Genomic DNA, 21,249 nt, shown 5'->3' on the forward strand with positions numbered 1-21,249 from the left:
GTAGTCAATCTTTTGTTTTTACCTATAAAATGGCTAATAAAGGATTTTCATCCTGCAGTCACAGTGACTTTTGAAAAATATGGAGGTACATTGATCTGTAATCCTAAATGATCCTAAAATAACATAAGAACATTTGTCTTAAGTTTTTCCAGATACATTCTGCCCTAAACTTGTTTTTATTCTCCTGAGTGTCAAACCAAACTTTGTTTCTGAAATGCTGCAGTTAGGATCCACTGAAGTAAATGAGGAGGTGGGGCTTTCTATTCACTGCCAAGACAAGGCCGTGGAATTGGAAGTGTGAGGTCACAGGGCAACAGCATGACTAGGTGTGATAGCAGCAAATTCCGGAGACTATTAGTCTCATGTATAACTTGAGGAAGGGTATTTAATTTCTAATTTGGACTGTCATTTTATTTATGACCCTTTCTTCCCTGTAGGTCCCTATATACACTCTATTCCTGTCTCAGATACTCTCAGAGCTGGACAGCAGACTGGAGAATGTTTTTCATTGACCGGAGGGATAGATAACTCAAGAAGGAGGAGATATCATCCTGCCTAAGGTACTCTTGGAGGCTTGAAATAGCAAATCAGTTACTTCCAGCCTACTCAACAGGCCCTAATCAGACCCCAAAATTCCACAGATTTTTTTTCCTCCAGCATTGCTATGCCCATTTATGTCTTTTGACACCGTAGTTCTCAGTGCCTTGCCCCAATGCACTCAATAACTCAGTTTCCTTTTTGGAAAAAAACAACTTATCTAATAGAGTTACAGAAAGCAGCAAACACTGAAAAATGAAAGTAAAATGTTTTGCTGTATAAAATGCTGTATCCGGAATTTGAACTGCTTTAATTGAATCTGAGTAAATCTACACCCACTATCGTGGATGATACATGCTTATTCTAAGGTCTCTCAAAAGTTAATTTCAGAAGAAGCAACCTCTTGGTTGAGTCCAATTTTTTATACATGGGAAGTAGGTGTCTGTTTTAATTTTCCTCTGAACAAGATAAATATTAAGAATCATAGCTTAATAAATGATCTATTACCAATACTATATTTATCATATGTAATAATTAACTTTTAGTCATATACTCAATAATATTTTGAATTACAAAAAATTGTTACTTATCTTGAACTTTTTCTGATCTTGCCCGACTTTTTTTTGTTTTTTTAAATAATTATTCCTTCAAACTCCAGGTAACAGTATTCCTGAGAATACATCTTGTGACAATCTTATGCACATACATATAGATATTTTATCAATTACACATAAACATTTAACACATTACATTCAACACGTTTAAGGGCACCTTAAATGGAACAGATGTACACATCTGCAAAATCTCCATAGTCCCAGTATGAAAACATTCCCACTCTATAAGGCCCTGTTTGTCAGAGTGGAGGCTTTTTTGCAAGGTACAACATTACTTAGCTTATTGAAAAAGTTTCCAGTAGACTTCCATAACACTAGAGTGAAGGAATCAGGGTAAAAGGCAGACAGGCCAGCATAGTCATGTTCAAAACATCCCAATACTTTTTAAATATATATAAAGGTATATAGGATTCTGGTCAGATATTTAACAATCTTCTTTGACCCTTTTACTTTTTAAATATTTGATACGATTATACATAGAGAATTTGAGTCAAGAATCAAGAAACTGGAACAAAACACGCACATATATAGAGACTCATATAGCACAGACACTTGTAATTACCAAACATAAGGCCTCTAACACTAAGGGAGCAGCATAATTTTTAACAGGCGAAATATATCAGCTTAGAAAGAATCATAAAACCACTTATATATGTATATTTCTGCATTTGAGAACTCAGCATTAAGTGTAAATGTCCTGAAAATATTGTAAAACAGAGATGAGGCCATTTACCACCTCTGCTTTCTGAAGTTTTAGATTTGAAATGTTTAGTTTTGTCCTTTAACTCACAGATATCTTTCATTCTATTAGTGAATGAGACCAAAACCCCAAATTATATTTGAAAGTATATATCACATTAAAAACAATGCCTGTTTAATAAGCAATTCTAAGAGAAAAATAAGTTTCCTTTGTGATTTGGGTGGGTTTAGGAGGTCTCCTTTATATATACATATACCATATCATAGCCAATGTAGTCAAAGTTTAAGTGTACAGAATGGGTTCCAAATTCATTGCAATGTAATCACAGTCTAAACTTTAGCTTGAGGACTAGAAAACACACACCCCCTCACCACCATACCAATTTACATATGAGTTTTTATACACTTAGAAGTTATGTAACAGTTTTCTGATGTAAACTGGTAAAGTTTTGAAATTTAATCTTGAACTACATGATGCCAAGCCCTGCTATAGGATCAATAACACACTAGATATAGCCTCACAAGCCAAGTTTTGTACTCTTCTTGAAGTAACTGAACTTCAAGTTAAAGTAAAATATACAAGCTCTGTCTATAGAGAAATTGCTCACTTCATATTTTTTCTTCATAAACTTAATATCTAAAGGATATGAATATTGTTAACATTGAGAAAAAGTTATTTCATTGAACCAATTCTAACAACACTAACCTTAATATAATATCTGAAAATATGCCATCAAGGGCAGGCACAGGACACTGTAAGGGAAAGTAATCACATTCCCAGTATCTCCCAATCTTGGCATTGATGTAGTCAGGACTAGAAGTAGGAATACCATCTCTTTCTAGCTATTATATTTACATTTAATTTTTATTATAGTATAGGCTATTTAGGTTCTTCTTAGTTCAGAATTATGTCTGATAATTTCTAGAATATTCTCTAATGTGTTATGAAATGGAATGATCTTATGGCATTGGCATTTTGATTTACAATATGCAATGAAAATGACAGTTAAAAAATAAATATTGAAAAGTCCACAGCTCTAAAAATAGTATTTTTTCTTCTTCTAAATGGCTGTATTGTTGATCAAAAAAAAAAAAAAAAAAAATGGCTGCAGGCTTATTTGCTATCAAGTTTCCCCAAACTAATATTTTCCTTATTGATTACTTTTATGTAAATTGCTACTTGTACAGCCACCTGATTTAATGATTTTGAAATTAGAAAAATAAACATTTGCATGAGATGTATAATGTAACCTCAAAAAATTGCATTCTCTTTTTAGAACACATTATTTGTTAATATTCCTAGGTAAGCAGCTCTGTAATAGTATACATTTTCAACTGCTCAAGGCTTCTTGAATCATAAACAATGTGCAGTGAAATGGCTTTTTCCCTTTATTCCTCCGTAGATTTTATGGTCTTCACACAACCAAACCTTCTTAGCCATTGACTTTTAAAAGATGTTTATGAAACAATATGCACATCGACAGCAAAATCCACTGGGATTTGTGCTACCCATTGAGTGTAAAGTGCTATGTTTTCATCTTTTCCAAGTGCAAGTTTTCAACTTTTAGCAAAATGATCCCTTCCACATCTTGTCTACACCTACAACTCTTAAAAGGTACAGAATTAAACATGAGACTCATCTAGGTCTACCTCAGTCTCCCCCAGCTCAGTGGGAGTAAAAGGGAACTGACTGGACAGGAGGGGGTTCTCCATGCCATTTTCCTCACTGATGTGAAGGACAGTGTCTCCGTGCTGTAGGAGGATAGATGTCTCAAGGCCTGTGAAGTCATCAGGGTCTGAGAGTTGAGTAGAGAGGGGACTATGTGCTGTAGCACCTTGTATTTCTGTGTCCTCCTTCTTTTCTCCTTCTTCAGCTGGGAGGCTCTCACCCTATGACCAAAAGGATCATAACATCATGGAAAGGTAGGATGGGTACTAGGGAAAAGGATCAAAGAATGTTTGTTGTACAGCTGTAACTGGACAAGGAATCCCAAGGGTGGACCCAGTTTTAGCCTTTGGTATATGTGAGACCACATCTAGGTCCTTCCAACTTTCTAAGCCTCAGTTTTCTAACCTGTTGCATGAGCATAATATTTTGCCCCACTTATCCTGTAGACTGTGAGGATAAAAATGAGACAATGGTATTACAATGCTTTTTAACCATTAAAGACTTTACAAATGTATATAGTGTATTGCCCCTTAGCTTTCTTTAAACACCACATGAGAAGAACGTGGGACTTATGGGAATTTAATGATGAAAATCAAAAGCAGGGAAAAAGGGACTTCCCTGGTGGTGCAGTGGTTAAGAATCCACCTGCCAATGCAGGGGACACGGGTTCGAGCCCTGGTCCGGGAAGATCCCACATGCCGCAGAGCAACTAAGCCCGTGAGCCACAACTACTGAGCCTGCGCTCTAGAGCCCACGAGCCACAACTACTGAGCCCGTGTGCCACAACTACTGAAGCCCACGCACGCCTAGAGCCCATGCTCCACAAGAGAAGCCACCACAATGAGAAGCCCACACACCGCAATGAAGAGTAGCCCCCGCTCACTGCAACTAGAGAAAGCCCGTGCAGCAACAAAGACCCAACACAACCAAAAATAAATAAATAAGACAATTAAAAAAAAAAAAGGGAAAAAAATTAAAACAACAAGAAAATATCAAAACAACGACGAAAAAGATCAAAACAAAAGTTCCTCTCACAGGATTCAGAAGGTTCTATATTTAAAGGCTTCATCTAAATTGGTAACTTTATTTATATATTTTTTTAAATTGAACTGTCAAACATGTACTATATACTGGTTTTCAATGGTTATTTTAACTATGAAATATTTCTTCTTAGGGTTTTCATAACAAAGAGTATGAAGATTTCTCTTATGCCTTCTTAAGTAGATGTATTCTTGGCCATATACTTCACAGTTTTTATTTTTTCATGATGACAGGACCAGTGTCTGTCTAACAAAACATTACAGACCCAGACTTAAGTTATGTGGATGACATCTGCATATCTCAGTGGTTCCCAGACAGAAGTATGCAAGGAGCAAGACTTGCCTGTTTCTCCAGTGCCCTCACCTGCTTGGGAGACAGGCTGTGAAGGTCAGCAACAACAGTGGCGGGGGAAGACGTGAGCACTGGTTTGTCCTTTCCGTCTGGTTTCCTGGATGGGGCTGGGCTGCAGCCCTGTGGCTGGCCTGTGGCAGGAAGCATGTCTGTTGGGGCACCAGCTGGCTCCGCCTGAGCCTCGATGAAGGTCACAGATCGTTTCTGATCCGCTATAGGTCAGAAGTAGAGCAGTAAATAGGAAGAGGAGGAAAGTAGGTTGGCAGTGCTTAATAATTAGTTTTAACAAGTGTCTCCTGACTTTTCTTAGTAAAGACATTGCTGGTTTATCAGTAAATGAGAGCATATTAGACTATTATGTATATGTATTGATTTCACCTTCTTACAAAGACTAGGACTTGGGTACAAAAATCATTTTTGCATGAAATAGCCTTTTCAGGGACTTCCCTGGTGGCGCAGAGGTCAAGAATCCACCTGCCAACGAAGGGGACACGGGTTCGAGCCCTGGTCCGGGAAGATCCCACATGCCGCAGAGCCACTAAGCCCATGCACCACAACTACTGAGCCCGCGTGCCACAACTACTGAAGCCCACGCACCTAGGGCCCGTGCTCCGCAACAAGAGAAGCCACCGCAATGAGAAGCCCACTCGCCGCAACTAGAGAAAGCCTGCGCACAGCAACGAAGACCCAACACAGCCAGAGATAAATAGTATAAATAAAAAAATAAATTTATTAAAAAAAATTTTTTTTAAATAGCCTTTTCACATAAATAGTTTTTACATAAAAACAAAATTGGCATAGATCATTAAGTGAACTTGGTCATTGCTCATAACAACTGCCAACAAGATTTAAAAGTCCCTATTATTCATCATTCCTTTGTCTTCGGTAAGACATATAACAAACCCATTTCCTGGCTTGGGTAAATGAAACACAACCTTCTATCATCAAATTTCATAGCATTTGTGGTTTACCTTGGACTGTTCCATTTCCCTAGGTGCATGAGGGGAGGGATGGAATTGGGGAAGGTGAGCGAAAAAAAGGCACTCAAGTTTCCTGGGAAATTTCGTCCCTTTTCCTAGTGGCTCCCCAAAGATGTGCTTATCTGCATGAGCTCAGTCTCTGCAGGCCTTCCTGGCTGTGTGGCGGGGCAGCGTGTCAACGTATAGTCAGAAGGGACACAGGAGGCCTCACCAGATGGCTTCGTTTTAGGTTGAATGCTCCTGCGGGTGGTTGACAGCCGAGCCCCATGGCGGTTTCTGGGTTCAGTCTGAGTCTTCTGACGTGATAGTAGAGGACGTCTTAGCTAAAGAGAACAGGCAGAAGAAAGCTAGCAAGAAGGGTGTAACTGCCTGGGAGGAAAGACTGAGCTCAGAGGATTCTGACTATGGTTTGTTCCCTTCTTTGTGGGTCTCCGTGGAGTCTTATGGTTATTCCTCAACATTCATAGCCAATAAAATAAACTTCTTTCTGCATATTTAAATACAAGTAGGTATTTGATTCTGGCATCCCCTTAGCCACTTCTATCTTACGATTATTACTCCTTTATATATCCTAAGAACATTAACATAATTTGAAATAGTCACAGTGAGAATTTCAGTGAATTTAAGGATACAAAACTAACAATGATTGCTTACCAATCAGCCTTTGCTCATCTAAAATCTGTAGCTGAACATATGCTAACTCTCAAGGGGAGGTTGATGAAAAACACCTCAGGTACTGGGAAAATGTCTGGTCTCCAAATCAGTGCTGGGATGCTCCCATCAAAGCAACAGCACAAAGCCTCATTTAGATTTTTATTTAGACAGTAACATAAAGGAACCCCACCTAGGGAAATTTATAAAGATCATCTTTACTTCGATTTCAGTTTTAAATTGAATTATTAATCTTGAAACGAGGAAGAAAGGATGACTGTCTCTGCCTCTCTACAGAAACAGGCCTTAAATCAACCTTATAACGAATCTTCCATTGTCAGTAGTTTGGCTGGCAAAGGTTTCTGGATAGGGAGCAAATAAAAATATAGGCCCACTTATTTTACCAAGTAATCAGCTTTGCTAATAAGAAGATTCAGAGCTAAAAATAGAAGCCCCAGACTCTCCGCTTGCCCAAGCACTTACCCTGTTTTAAAGTTGCTCTGTACTGCTTATTTCAGGTGGGGAGAAGGTAAAATATAGTCTTAATATACATGGGCCTTAAAAACTGAGTAGACCTTCCATTTCGCAGGATGACTCTCTTGCCCTTCCAGGGTCTGCTTACCTGCCTCAGGCCCCTCTTCCTCCCCAGCGGCTGCTGAGTAAGGAGGTTCTGCTGGCCGGGTTCACTCTGCACGCTCGCCACCCTGTTGAGAACACCAGCAGTGTTAGTGCGCCCTGGAGCAAGCACACGAGACCCTCGTCTGGTGGGTGTTAGCCAAAGTCACTTACAGGAAACAGTCACTTCAAAGATACCATTATCTTTGAAGGAAGGTTGGGAAAGAACCCCTGGGATGGGAGTTTTCAAAGGTTTAGGAGGGAAGACGAGGCCTTGTAGCCCCAAGCTGCCAAAATTGAGATTCTGTTTTCAATCACTGATGCCGGATCTATCATTCAGCAAAACATCACACCCCTGGTTTGGAAGCCACCAAAAGGCTTAAGATGTTATATGCTAATCTCAATTTTTTTTTTTCAAGGGTAAGGAGAAAGGTGGTGACGAACAAACATGTACAACTCTATCACATGGATGGGAACACCTTTTAAAACTTTTCAATTTAAATGAAAATAAGATGAACGAATATCAAACACATCAGACACAGAATCCATTTGGGTGAAGGGTCACATTCAACACATGTTTGCAGCCTGAAGTCTCTGTGACTGAGCAAACGGACAGTCGCATGGATAGACAATTAACTGTCTTGTAAAAAATGATTTTAGATTGAAAAGGCTGGCAAAGTAATTAAGCTGTCATTACAACTTAGAAGTTTAATTAATATCGAATAGCTGCACCCAAACATAATACACAATTTATAAAAGCAACAACCTGCTCCCCCCAAATTTACTGTGTATGTGTCTTTTTTATATGCAAAAATGACTGCTGGCAGTGGTCCCTATTTTAGTGTTGGGTGAAGCTGAAAACGCTGTCATGGACCCATGATCCTTTTTCATTCTGCATGCATGTATAATAGAAATTTATAATGGGAGTGGAGGTGAAAAAAAGACATGTATTGTGCCCCAGAGAACACTGTAATCCTGTGGATGATGCCAATGTGACGATTTGGTTAATGGGTAATTAATTTCTGCTTTGCCTTTGCAAAAGGAGTCATCTGCAAATAGTTTTTACAGTAAAATATTCCACGGAGGAATGCAGAGTCAGCAACTGTTCATGAAAAGGAAAGACTGTATGCATTTATTGCTATTTTAAAAAAATGAGCTACCTAAATACAGTCTCCCTGCAGGTGGCAGGATGGACAATCAGATGTTTCCCCTGTTGTATTAACACCTAGTTAATCATCACATGGTTGACACAGTCACATGTGTCATTTTTTAAAAGTCTTACTCATATTTCCACTAGAAGAGAATCAATGATTCCCAAATGGAATTTATCATAGTTTTTCTGAAATAAGGACGTAATCATATTGTAATTAGACCATTTGGGATACACAATACAAAATTCCATAAAGAGTTTTAAAAACAGATGTTTTTTAAACTTTCTTGTTCTCCTGAATATCAAGTTCAAAAGATCAATGTACATTATTTTTATACATATATGGCCTTGTACCATAGATGATCTTTCTATGAAGACAGAAAATTACCTCAAAGGAACAGTGCAATAAATTCTGATAAGCAATCCAGACTAAGTTGCTGGCATGTTTGAAATGACATCTCCTTATTAATTACACATTTTAACGTGTCTTAAATTGGAAAGAGTATTCAATTACCATATGCACAAAAGTAGAAACAAGTTTCTCCCAAATACCAAGCAAAGCTTTCACTGGAATGGATTCTTCATTGACATCTAAATGTTACTTCAGTTCCCTTGGCCATAAAGGGAGGTTAATACTTACCACCTACCTCCCATTAAGGTAGAGAAAAGAAGTTAGTTGATGTAAAATGATTTGAACATGAAAAGTGACGTAACATAGTATGCTTCCTTGTTTTACACTTGTAATGAATTTATTGCTTCTAGACCACTAGAAGGAAGTAGGTAATAAAATGTCTTAAAAATATTTGGGCAGAGAAAATGAAATAGAGGCAGTCCACTTGTCTCATTTTATTCAGTAATCTGAGATTGTGAGAAAAAAAAATGGTGCAAGAAAAGAAACACACGTCACTCAGGGAGTGTTAAATGTCAAAACAATGGTAATTTCATCATGATTATTCCAAGGGAGGATCAAAAATATCAAAATTTTCTCTATGGATAGAGAGGCTTACATCTAAGAAATGGATCAAGTTTATAGCTTTAGTAATTAGCTGTTCTATGTAAATGATATAATATTTCATCAACGGAATGCAAATATAAATGATTAAATTATAGGATGTGTCCTTGGAAATACAGCTCAGCTAATATATATATATGTATATATTCTCCCTGAGAATGTGATGCTAACATGTTTATATTCGGAACCTCAAGGTCTGGATTAACTGCATGCAGAGGATATGTTAATAATAAACAGCCAGAGAAATTAATAACTGAAGTTATTTATGCAGAAGTAATTTCGGGTCTATATCAAATTAGAGTTGCATATAAAAAGTGGTCTCAATTTACCTTCTCCCCATGTCATGTAGTATTTCCGTCATGTGTAGGATTTGTGATGTGTGGACCATCAGGTGTGCAATATAACACCAACCAGAAAACCATGGTGTTTGCCTGAAGCATCTCTCTGGGGAAAACTGATTCCCTAAAAATTTTAATCTTGGGAATGAGAATGGCTGATTTCCACTGTTTTGCCAAATAAAAAGGCAAAACCATAAGTATAAAAGCAAATAAAACTTTCTAAATGGAAGTTAAAATCATCCTTTGTATTTTTGAGTCACTAAACAACATTACTATGGCAAACGATCTGGATTTTACAGAAGTAAATATACTTGGGTCTTGGCAGAACTGATGTGACTCAACTTTCTGCAAAAACCAAAAACACCTTACTCAAAATGCAAGGAAGTAATTTACAAGCTAGGGAAATTTAGACAATGTTAGAAGACAATTCTGGCACAAATGACCTCTTTTCTCTTCTTTCAGCATGAAGACTTGGATTGGAGTGTATAAACACGTATGTATCTCCTAATGGAGTATGTAACTAATGGTATTTCTTAAAGGATAGGGGAACAAAGGGCCATTCAGTAATACAACAAAAATTTATATCACTCATCTCAAAGTACAAAAAAGCTGTATTTCAATCTAGAAATAGAGTTCATAAATAAAAATTTTAAGTAGAAGCACTGGGTGAGACTAGTATAGAGAAAATGAATTTGTATTTTCATTGCTTTTATCTGTACTTTTAGTTTCAATTTTAATATGGTTAGAGAAATCTATAGGGGGAGTACAAAGCACACAGCGTAGCCATTTTCCCTGAGTGCTTGCCTTGTGATGGGAATGCATAAAGCCAGCACTGAAGGAGCCATAAAGCATTTATAGAGGACAGAGACATAAACAGTAGACAAAATCCTACTCTTCCCTTTCCCAGTAAAAGATTATTGTTTAAAATTTACTTAGCCTCCACAACATCCAAGAAAATGTATTTTAAATGCCACAGAATTTAGAGATTAGAGACTGGAATCAGATAAAAAGGGGGAATAATCTGGATCTCAGTTATCCTGTAAGAACTGATTTAGCATTGGCAAAGTACACTTCTCTGGGTATCACAACACACATTTTCTTAGCTATTAATTCTCAGCTACATAAAAAGTTTGTTTTAATCTTTTCTTTGTAATTTGGGAGTACTTGCCAAGTTTGCATACTTTGAAAATGTGGATGATCATGAGATGGATAGGTTATTTTTATTTTGTTTCACCCAGACTGTATATCTTGTTCAAACTTGAGCCACATTCTTATTTTCCACTGCAATTAAAATTACCCTTACAGAATCAAATAGCGTTGTAATCTCTCTTTTTTTATTTTTAAGCTAGATTTGGTTGTCAGTTCCTGCCTTTCAAAATGTTCTAACGTGTCCAAACAAAATTTAACTCTCAAGTATAAACTTCTAGGCTTAAGTGCTTGAATAACTTTTTGTATGTCTATATTCTTCTGGAGAGAAAATATGGTCCATGGTGTGTGTACTTGGGGGTGGGTACAGGGAGGGAAGAACTACAATGAAGTTTCTGTACTTCTAAGAGCAACACTCTTAAAGAAGAAAATTCTTCCATGAAATATTATTGCAGTTTACTAATTTCCAAAAGACAAAATGTTTTCTCAGCATACTGATTCTAATAGGCTTATACTTCTTGCCATGAATCTTTATAAGAAACCAGTTAGCACAGGTTAAAGAAAAATCCTAGAAGAAATTTTCTAAAGGTCTGCAAAATTTTTATTGGTTTCCACCTATTCATCAGGTTATACTGTTATCCTGGTCTCTTCCTCATTTAGCCCTCAGACCAACTTGCCCATTTTGCCTAAAACAAGTGCTCTTTCAAAATCAAATCCCTAGAAAGTTTATCAAAATGTGGGGTTGGGAGGAGGAACAGGATTTATTACTTTCCGTTAGGCATACTTGCTTGCTGATATTCTTTAAGCTTTGGAGTCAGGTTTTCGTTAGGATTACTTTGGGTGTCTTTTAGGTCCTGAGTGCTCAGGTATGTGTTAAATGTAATTTACATTGTTAATGTCTTACTGCTTCTTTAGGATTTTAAGAGTCTGCAGCATAAAGAAGTTTCATGCCAAAAATAAGAAAGCTTGGAAACCAAATATAAAAAGTATATATCCTATTTTATAAACCCACCCCTTAGTAAATGCCAAAAGTTCCTCTCCTCCAAAGAGAACTTGGTGACATGATGGAATTCAAGAGATATGATTTGCAGTGTATGGCAAAGGTGGACGTGCTACGCCTGTTGGAACGCCTCTGCATTTACAGAATTATTTAGAATCCAAAGTGAGTGCCTCATTTTCTGGTTTCTTAATGACCACAAATGAATCCAGGTGACTGACACCCAGAACTAAAACACACCAGTTACAGGAGTAACAGATCAACAACAGTTGATCTAAAACAGTCATCAGTGTCCTCGCATGAGCGACTAATTCAACTGTAGATAAAACCTGTAGCTTTGGCTCTGAACCACCCTCAGATAGCAAGAACTTTGGGTTTATTCCTATCAACACTGGACCCAGAGCAGATTGGATTGGTTTAGACAACTCCAGATCAGTCATTTGAACCCTTAAGCCTGCCAGAGAGGGCCAAGTCCTTGGGAGAGTTTATAAAAATCAACTCAAACTCCTGCCTTCTCTTACCAACCCCAGACTAGCATTTTACTCAGCAAGAATAGAATTTGGCCTAATTAGAAAAGGCCTGGGACAAAGTCAGCCAAATGGAAGTCTGATTTAATACTTTCTACTCTCGACATTGAAATCATCTTCCTAACTAGGTTCTCCTGTCTCGTATGTAATATTAAGCATTAAACAAATGAATGCTTTGAAACCAGTGGTCACGGTGCTAGGCTTGGTTCAGAGCTCTACCAACACTGTGAACAATGAAGGGAAACCTCCCTGAGGACTGCTCCATTCTTCCTCGTCCCCAAAGCTCTTGGTAATGGAACTAAGCCTGCACTCTGCAGCACTTCCACATTTACCACCAATAAGAGACTGACCTGTCCAGGCAGGGGCTCGCAAACACAAATGAATGTCATGAATTATGGGGCCAGTTAAAAAAAAGATACACCGGATGATGGAATAAATTTCCCATTTTCAATTGTGGAAGAAAATGTGAAATCTGAACAAGATGCAAAGAAAACAAAGGACAACCTTTCACAGGAACGGCCTCTCAACATTTCCTCGTCTTTGTGATAAAGCAATAAACACGGGTGCAACTCACTATATAATGCAAACCTGAAAGGGAGTATTTTATCTTGAGATGGAACAAAGGCACTCTTAGCATGAACAAGAAGCATTACCCCTAATGAGGATTAGTTGAGAGGTGTGAATCAACAGCACAAGATTAGGAATGTTTGCCGTGGTTTAACTGAGTGTTAAAGGTGCAGTCCCCCTTTCTGAAGCGTTAAGCCAATAGCTAAGCCATTATACTGTTTGCATCATAAGACTTCTCTCACCAAGAAATGTTTGTGTCTGATATTTCATGGCAAATTTGGTGGTCATCTTCGTGGTGGGACAAACATTCTTTATGTAAGTGTTGTTTGAACAAGCTACTATAATAGCCTGTCATGCTGCATGCATCAAAGAGAGGGAGTTATATAAATCGTACTGACATTGGTACTCTTATTATAGCATCACTGTTTTCTTATCATCCGTGGTATTAGCTGAAAGACCTGTCTGGACTGAGGCTTCCTAATGATGGGGAGTTGTATTAAAAGGCTTCTGAAAAAAATGTTTCTTAAGGAATATCAGCATGGGAGAAAATGATTAGGTGGGATAAATTTAACATTTTGCATATCAAACTCCTGAGACAGTCCATGGGATAAGCCCCTAGGAGAACTCCAGGAATTTTTTTTTTTTTTAAGTTAACTTTTTAGGCCATCTCTGATTGAGCTCTGAAGCTGAAAATAAAGGAGGCTACACCTTTGACTTCCAGGCTCGTGTGTTTATGAGCAACAAAGGGCAAGGAATGGAAATCGATATCAAGATGGGGCGAGAGGAGACAGAGAGACAGAGGAGACAGGGAACAGCTCGTTTCCCAGCACAGACACCAATACACAGGTAGCGTTGACACTGTACCTAGAGAGGCTGCCCTCGGCGGCCAGGCCCTGGGAGTCATCGAGGACATTAGGTTCACTGCAGGAGGGGTAGGGAGATGAAGCATTTAGGGAAAGAAAATGCAAACAAATAAAAGAAAAAGAAAAAAAGCATGCACTTTTCTGCTTCTAAGAACCAAAAATAAATAAATAAATTTAACAGAACAAGGAAGGAAAAGGAGACAGTCAACCATTTCACCTTGTGCTGGGTTTGTCAAGACCTAGGACTCAAGGCAACCGGGAGGAGGGGCTTTGGGTGGATACGACTCTCAGAGGAGTGAGTGATCTATTTATTGGTCAAGAGTTGGGACTTAAAACGAGCTCCGAATGGACACGGGAGCTCTGGAACGCATTGCAGAACAAATCTGTAGAAGACAAAACTATCATTCCTTTGGTAACCATCTGGCTGGGTGGTTATGATTTTTCACCTGTCATATGTACAGATGTTTCATTGATTAGGATCCTGCTTCTTTCTTGTGTGTTATGACATGATCACACAGAAACCACTTACCATGAACTGCCACAACCCAACTCTTGGAACTGATCCCATTAAGAAAAGCAAAGAAAGAACCCGACTTCACCTGCTAATTTTGCAGTGAAAATGCAAGTAAACAAATGGAAGGAAGATAACCCTGGAAAATTCACATGGAACTCGAATTTACGTCCTTACTCCATCCTCTAGTGACTGAATTGTAAATGTCAAAAGAAGAAACCTGTCAGGTTGGTGAAAGAATAATTAAATAGTTTATTGATTAATTTGGATCACACTGATTTGGGAATTTGTGAACAGAAACTGTGTTATACTTTCTCTCCCTTTCCTTCAGTGCCTAGCATTGAGCTAAGTACTCACGAGGCACTCAATAAATAGTTGTTAAAATGGATGGAATTAAACAATTTAGAAAACTGGAGTGCCTGCCTCTAGAGAATTGTTGTTCACCTAATTGTATACTGTAAAAATAGCAACCACCCCCAGAAAGAGGCTTTCCCTAACACACAGGGACATCATTACCTTCCCTAGCCCAGAGGGTTTAACTATATTATTTTCCTGGATTTCTAGTATATCCATGATAGAACAAATTTTCTCCCCAGAAATGAGATAACTCCTTAATGGATATGTACAAAGGGAATTGATGGCCTAGTTATTTTAGGTAAATAACCAAAAAACTTTTTACTTAAAATTCCCTAATTTAAACTTTTAAACAGACTGCTAGATAGTTTTTGTTTATTCTTGATAGAAGTTTGCACATTTCTAGCAACTAAAAATAAATCACTACTTACCAGTATTAACTGCTTGTATGACTTTACATCTTTTTTCGGATATTTTATAGTTTGGCTCTGATTTTGTTCATATATTTTATTTATAAGACTTCCTTTTCAAAGATAAATTACCAAATGGTAGGTAAAGCAATCTCTTACAATGATAGTAATCCTTATATACTACCAATTTTTGTAATAACTCAATAGTACATAAATAATGCTTTCTTTTTAAGTATGCAATTTATTAATCTTTTATCATTTCCCCCTATTTTTTCAATATTCTCCAAAGTTTGGCTTTATTTCACAAATTTTATTTCATCTATACAGTTCAGGAATGATTTGCTAAAGGATATAGGTCTAGGGTAATTATTTCTGCATGTAAACTAATTTTATCTGAGCATTAGAATGTGCCCTGATTGTTCTTATTCTCCATGTATAAGTTATACCACAATGACTCTATAGGTAATAAGAATAAACAACAAACTAGATAAAAACACATAAGACTGATTCTTTGAAAGAATTCAGTTTCTGAAGTAAAAATACTGCCTCTGAAATAGATAATGTTTTATTTCTTATGTCAGATCATTTCCTATATAACCATATATATGGTAAACTATATATATAAAGTTTTAAATCTATATTCTTAGAGGGCAGAGAACACCAAAGAAAAGGTTTTAAAGAGTTTAGCTGTGGAAACATAAAACTCTCTAGGTAGAGAAGTTACCTTAAAGACCAACTTTAGATAACCTCTCATTTCACAGAGGAGAGAACTGTGGGCTCCTGTTAAATGACCTGCCCAACGTCACACATAGTGGCATAGGTCTTCTTCTGCTTGGTTAAGCATCACTACCTCCAACTAAATACTGACGATACACCAGAAGTCTAAACTACCACATATATCAAGCTAGTCCTATACACTTGCCAGGTACTCATTAGCTTAGCTGATGTTATGGCTGAAATACAAGAATGTCATCTGAAAGAAGACCATATATCTGTTTATAGAAAAATTTTAAGGAGAAACAATGTTTGGATCAGAAATTGAGATCCCTTCTACTGGCCTGGCTTAGAAAACTCTCCACAAGTTGTTGCCTGTGCAACCCTCGTTGAAAAGTTGTTTGAATGGTCTACTTAACAACATTGATTGTTTGCTTCTCTTTAGTCCTTTTTTAGAATAACAGGAGTGAGTTTTCAGAATTTCTACCTTTGCCCCCAAAGGCAGAGTATAACATATCCGTGGCTCTTTACCTTTGGCTGGGTAACATGCCCACCTCAGCCTGAGGTGCAGACATGCTGGAGACGTGGCTGGAGAACCGCCTCCTTCCAATGGCACTCAGGAGGTAAGCTTCTTGTTCACTTACCACACTGGGCATGCTGACAGAGTCATCTGAAAGGGCCAGAGAAGGGAGTGTTAGGAAACTGTGATGTGGACCAGAAAACCCAGACCAGCTTTGTACTTGGGTTCCATCCTTGGCTTGTATGCAAACTTAGGGCAGTACCTAAAGCTAAATTATCATTCGTCCCTTTGTACAGATTCAAAACTAAGACCTTTGGGGCCTTAAGAAACATCTTCACTATTTTTATAAAACCAGAGACTTTAACAGCTGAGCCTCTAGGGTTACTGAACAGTGTCATTTTGAGAATACGAACAGAACTTTGAGTTAAAGTGACTGGTTACTTCATTTGGGTGAGGGAAACAGCTTCAATAAAACTTCATGAATGTATCTCCATCTTGAAAAATAAAAAAGACCTTTGGGGGCTTAGTTTTTAATCTGCACAAAGGGATGAAGGATAATTCTTCCCATCTACACGTCTCCCACCCTCAAATAGCCTTCATAAAATATATGTAAACTTCTTGTCCATTTCTACAAGTAGGTTATTTGTAAAAATCAAGGGGCATCTGCAAATTAAAGATTTCAGAAAAGCTGGACTATAATTTTTAAACATTCCAGAAATAGTTCAGTAAGGGACTTTGTTATTGAACAAATCAAGCATTTTTGACATTCAAACACTACATTCAGTACATTTCATGATTTTTAGACTGCTGAGGAAAAGACTATTTCAGGTATTTTTTTGGAAAAAAATTTAAAAACCTATAAAGTTCAGAAACAAGTGCTTATTTTAACCTAAATTTAATATTTGAAGCAGTCTTGCTTTCTCCATAGAAGCTGAAATTAACGTATTCAAATCCATATGAAAATTAACTTTAGCACAATATTTGTGACAAGGAGACCTCATTCTAAGTGAGCAAATATTGTTTGTAACTGAACAGAAAACACATCTTGATTGACATAGAATTTTGGTGAACTTATGCTACCATGTAAGGTTGTCTGACATCATTTATTTAAAATATCCCAAGTCATATTTCTAGTGAAATTTATTTCAAACCAAAGAGGTGAATATGAAAAGTGCTAAAAATTTTAATTTGCTATATAACTGACTTGAAGTTGATTCTTGTTATAGAATGGTATTTTGTTTTTAGATGTGTTCACAGAGAAGAGAATAATCAAACGTGCCCTAAAAAACATGAAAAAAATGTGGTAGGGTGCATTGAGCTATTTCTACTAAGACCTTTCTGAAATTCCATGGACTTTTTTCTCTCTTATCCAAACTCATATATTACTTAACACTTACTCCTTCAATATTTGTTTGGTGATTAATCATGTGCTGCCTTCCATTCTTTTTTTAAAAATTTATTTATTTTATTGAAGTACAGTTGATTTACAATGTTGTATCATTCACTCTTTTTTTTTTTTAAAGACTTTTTTGATGTGGATCATTTTTAAAGTCTTTATTGAATCTGTTACAATATTGCTTCTGTTTTATGTTTTGGTTTTTTTGTCTGTGAGGCATGTGGGATCTTAGCTCCCCGACCAGAGATTGAACCCGTGTCCCCTGCATTGGAAGGCGAAGTCTTAACCACTGGACCACCAGGGAAGTCCCTCATTTACACTTTTGTTAAGTGTTCTTTATCAAAAATGTCTGTCATCTCCTCTACAAGACTATATCTAAGATTTTAGAGAGCAGAGAATATATCTTTCTCATACTTTCTTATTCCTCATCTTGTTCCTGCTAGGTCTTAATACAGGTTTGATGACTGAATGGAAAAATTGTTTAATTCAAAGGTGTCAACCCTCTAGCTTTCATACCCCACCTTATAAATTAATACACATCCACATCACAATCACACCACATTGTGTGTTAGCAACCCTGTTGTCATTGGATGGTTGTGATGTTTGAGAGCAGAGATATTAGTAAAAACTTGCATACTTGTAAGTGTATGAGTGTTGGCCTTTGGTCATTGCTATCTCTGTTTATGTCTTCTCTACTTTTCTTCTCTACTTCCTTCCTACTGGCTTGGTCATCCTCTAATTCATAAGGTTACTTGCAAAATATATTTAGCTCTACTAAAGAGAGGTTGTTATCATTTGCCATATTTAAAATATTTTCTGGGAGAGACTACTTCAACCAAGAAAAATAGATATTACTTTAAGTTCTGGACTATTACTAGGACTTATATTGAATATTCGAACTGCTGATCCTTATCTCTCTCATTTTGTTTGTTTTTTTTTTTTTTGGTCAAGGTCTTTCATGATTTCCCTAATTATAATTTTAGGATTATTTCCATGAGCAATGATTTCAAAACAAATATGTCTGTAGGTCTGGTGCAGAACAGTATGATTATCACTTTGTTATCTACTTAACCCTGAAACTAAATCTGGAAATATTACTGATGTGTGCTTTTTAAAAAATTTTTTTTTAATTAATTAATTTTTATTTTTGGCTGCCCTGGGTCTTTGTTGCTGTGCGCGGGCTTTTCTCTAAGTTGCGGCGAGCAGGGGCTACTCTTTGTTGCGATTCGCGGGCTTCTCATTGGGTGGCTTCTCTTGTTGCAGAGCACAGGCTCTAGGCGTGTGGGCTTCAGTAGTTGTGGCACTCGGGCTCAGTAGTTGTGGCTCGCGGGCTCTAGAGCACAGGCTCAGTAGTTGTGGCGCACGGGCTTAGTTGCTCCGTGGCAGGTGGGATCTTCCTGGACCAGGGCTCGAACCCGTGTCCCCTGCACTGGCAGGCGGATTCTTAACCACTGCGCCACCAGGGAAGTCCACTGATGCGTGCTTTGACAAAGCAGTTATTTCTTTCCTTCTCCTACACATCCAGCTGTAGTAGGGTATTAAAATACTTTCATTCATCTTAATTAAAATTCTAACCTCAATTCTATTTAATTTAGTTCAGAGTGTGGCTTTTTTTAAAAATTAATTAATTTATTTATTTTTGGCTGCGTTGGGTCTTCGTTGCTGCACACGGGTTTTCTCTGGTTGCGGTGAGTGGGGGTTACTCTTTGTTGCAGTGTGCAGGCTTCTCCTTGCAGTGGCTTCTCTTGTTGCAGAGCACGGGCTCTAGGCACACGGGCTTCAGTAGTTGCAGCACGTGGGCTCAGTAGTTGTGCCTCATGGGCTCTAGAGCACAGGCTCAGTCGTTGTGGCACACGGGCTTAGTTGCTCCATGGCATGTGGGATTTTTCCTGACCTCGGCTCGAACCCGTGTCCCCTGCATTGGCAGGCAGATTCCTAACCACTGTGCCACCAGGGAAGTCCCAGAGTGCGGCTTTTTGTTGTTGTTTGGTAGAGAGGGGCTCTGAGTGAAGATCTAGATTTTGTTTTCATAAGGCATTGACAGTACACTTTGCTCTAAATGTTATATCAGAGTGTCTTTGAAACACAACTGGAAAATAATCAATACAGTTAAAAAAACATTAAATGACAGGGGTATTTATGAAACCTTTCACCTTTTACTTTTTAAAACTATTATGCATATATATGGAAGTGTGTTCTTAACTGGATTTTCCCTCATTTCACCAAATCTTTAGAAGCTCCTGGCTGCTTCAGTTACTAGGGACACTCTTAACTCAAATTAGGCTGTATGCCCTCGAGACAGTCTGCTGCTTTACATTCTAGATAATATAGCTGGCTGGCCTTTTCTGAGTCATAAGCATATGCAGTGCTCACTTTTCCTTGCCCAATTGGGTCATGTAAGTGCTGATTGACCTTCTAAGCAAGATGGCCAGGAGAAAGGGGAATAGTTACTTAACCACGATTTAAATGAGTTAGTGAAAAGGTTGAATACATAAGCTCAAAGAAAACCTAGGGGTCACTAAAGATTTACTTTTTGCCTGAACTCCTACCAAACGACCAAGGATATCAAGGAATTTATAGAAAAGCAGGCATCAGAAATCATGGGATCAGTCACAATTCCATTTTAAATCCTTTTTGTAAAAACGACCAGAGGATCAGAACTGAAAAAGGTCAGGAGGGTAGAATTCCTTCCCAAGCCCTCATGCACATGGCCAAGCTGTGTCACACATGACCTCCCACTTCCCACCGCCCCGGATTCTGCAGGGTGACCTACTTTCCTCATCCTCCTCATCAGTTCGACTCAGGGTGTCCTGTGAAGCCTGCTGGGACGGCTCACTGTCCTGCTCCCAGACGGTGCCGGTGCCTGTGTTGGAGCGCGACATGGTGGCCAGGCTCAGGCGGTAAGCAGAGGTGGAGGTACCCACGGTGCTGATGGACGTCTTCCCTTGGTAGGCTAGCGGGGTTGAGAGAGCAAAGAAAATCCATGGTGAGGATCTTGAAAGAAAACAAATGCTAGCTTCGAACTCCTCCCAGACAACTTATATCTTTTTAAGGAAAGGTCATTCAAATAGTATGTCCCAGATAGATGATCTTTAGGACAAAGTAGCAAATGGAACTGAAAATGGTGGGAAGAAAAAAAAAAAAAGAGAGAATTGGCCACTGATATACTTATAATTGAATAATTTTCTTGGGGGAGCATGATATCTCTAACAATATAAAGTGTTTCGATGTTGCTCCCTCTGTCTTTGTTTTTCAGTTTTATTTTCCAAGGCTGGCAGAATGCAAATTCATGTTTTCACTGAGAAATGTACATTACCTGACACAAGCATATAGAAGTAATAAATACATCGTCTGAAAGGAACCTTACAATCAAAATTAGAATACGTCATTAAAACTGTGTTCTTATTCTCCTTTTCTGGAGATTACGATTTATAAAACACCCCCTTGGTTCTATGTCATACTGTTTTATTATAAAGCAGAACATTTGAATGGCCCCGAGTAGATTTCACCAAGATTGTATTTGTCAGTTTTTTGGTCTTTAATACATTGAGAACAACACTAAAAGTTTTAGAAAGAAAAAAAAGCCA

At 37.9% G+C, this 21,249-nt stretch overlaps 1 protein-coding gene across 3 annotated transcripts in view; it reads right to left on the reverse strand.

Annotated features, from left to right (window-relative positions):
- Positions 1-3,473: 3,473 nt before the first annotated feature.
- UNC80 (unc-80 homolog, NALCN channel complex subunit) overlaps positions 3,474-21,249 on the reverse strand; it is a 232,901-nt gene continuing 215,125 nt past the window's right edge. For 2 of the 3 annotated variants that reach the window (XM_068543795.1, XM_068543796.1), the window contains 7 exons: positions 20,436-20,615; positions 16,278-16,416; positions 13,759-13,815; positions 7,165-7,246; positions 6,103-6,214; positions 4,924-5,123; positions 3,474-3,740 (listed from right to left, as the gene is read on the reverse strand). In XM_068543795.1, the coding sequence (XP_068399896.1) occupies positions 3,474-3,740; positions 4,924-5,123; positions 6,103-6,214; positions 7,165-7,246; positions 13,759-13,815; positions 16,278-16,416; positions 20,436-20,615 (1,037 nt within the window). The remainder of the gene's footprint in view (positions 3,741-4,923; positions 5,124-6,102; positions 6,215-7,164; positions 7,247-13,758; positions 13,816-16,277; positions 16,417-20,435; positions 20,616-21,249) is intronic. The other variant, XM_068543797.1, reaches the window with a different exon arrangement.

Source organism: Eschrichtius robustus, chromosome 5 (assembly GCF_028021215.1).
Source record: "Eschrichtius robustus isolate mEscRob2 chromosome 5, mEscRob2.pri, whole genome shotgun sequence".
Classification (NCBI taxonomy): domain Eukaryota; kingdom Metazoa; phylum Chordata; class Mammalia; order Artiodactyla; family Eschrichtiidae; genus Eschrichtius; species Eschrichtius robustus.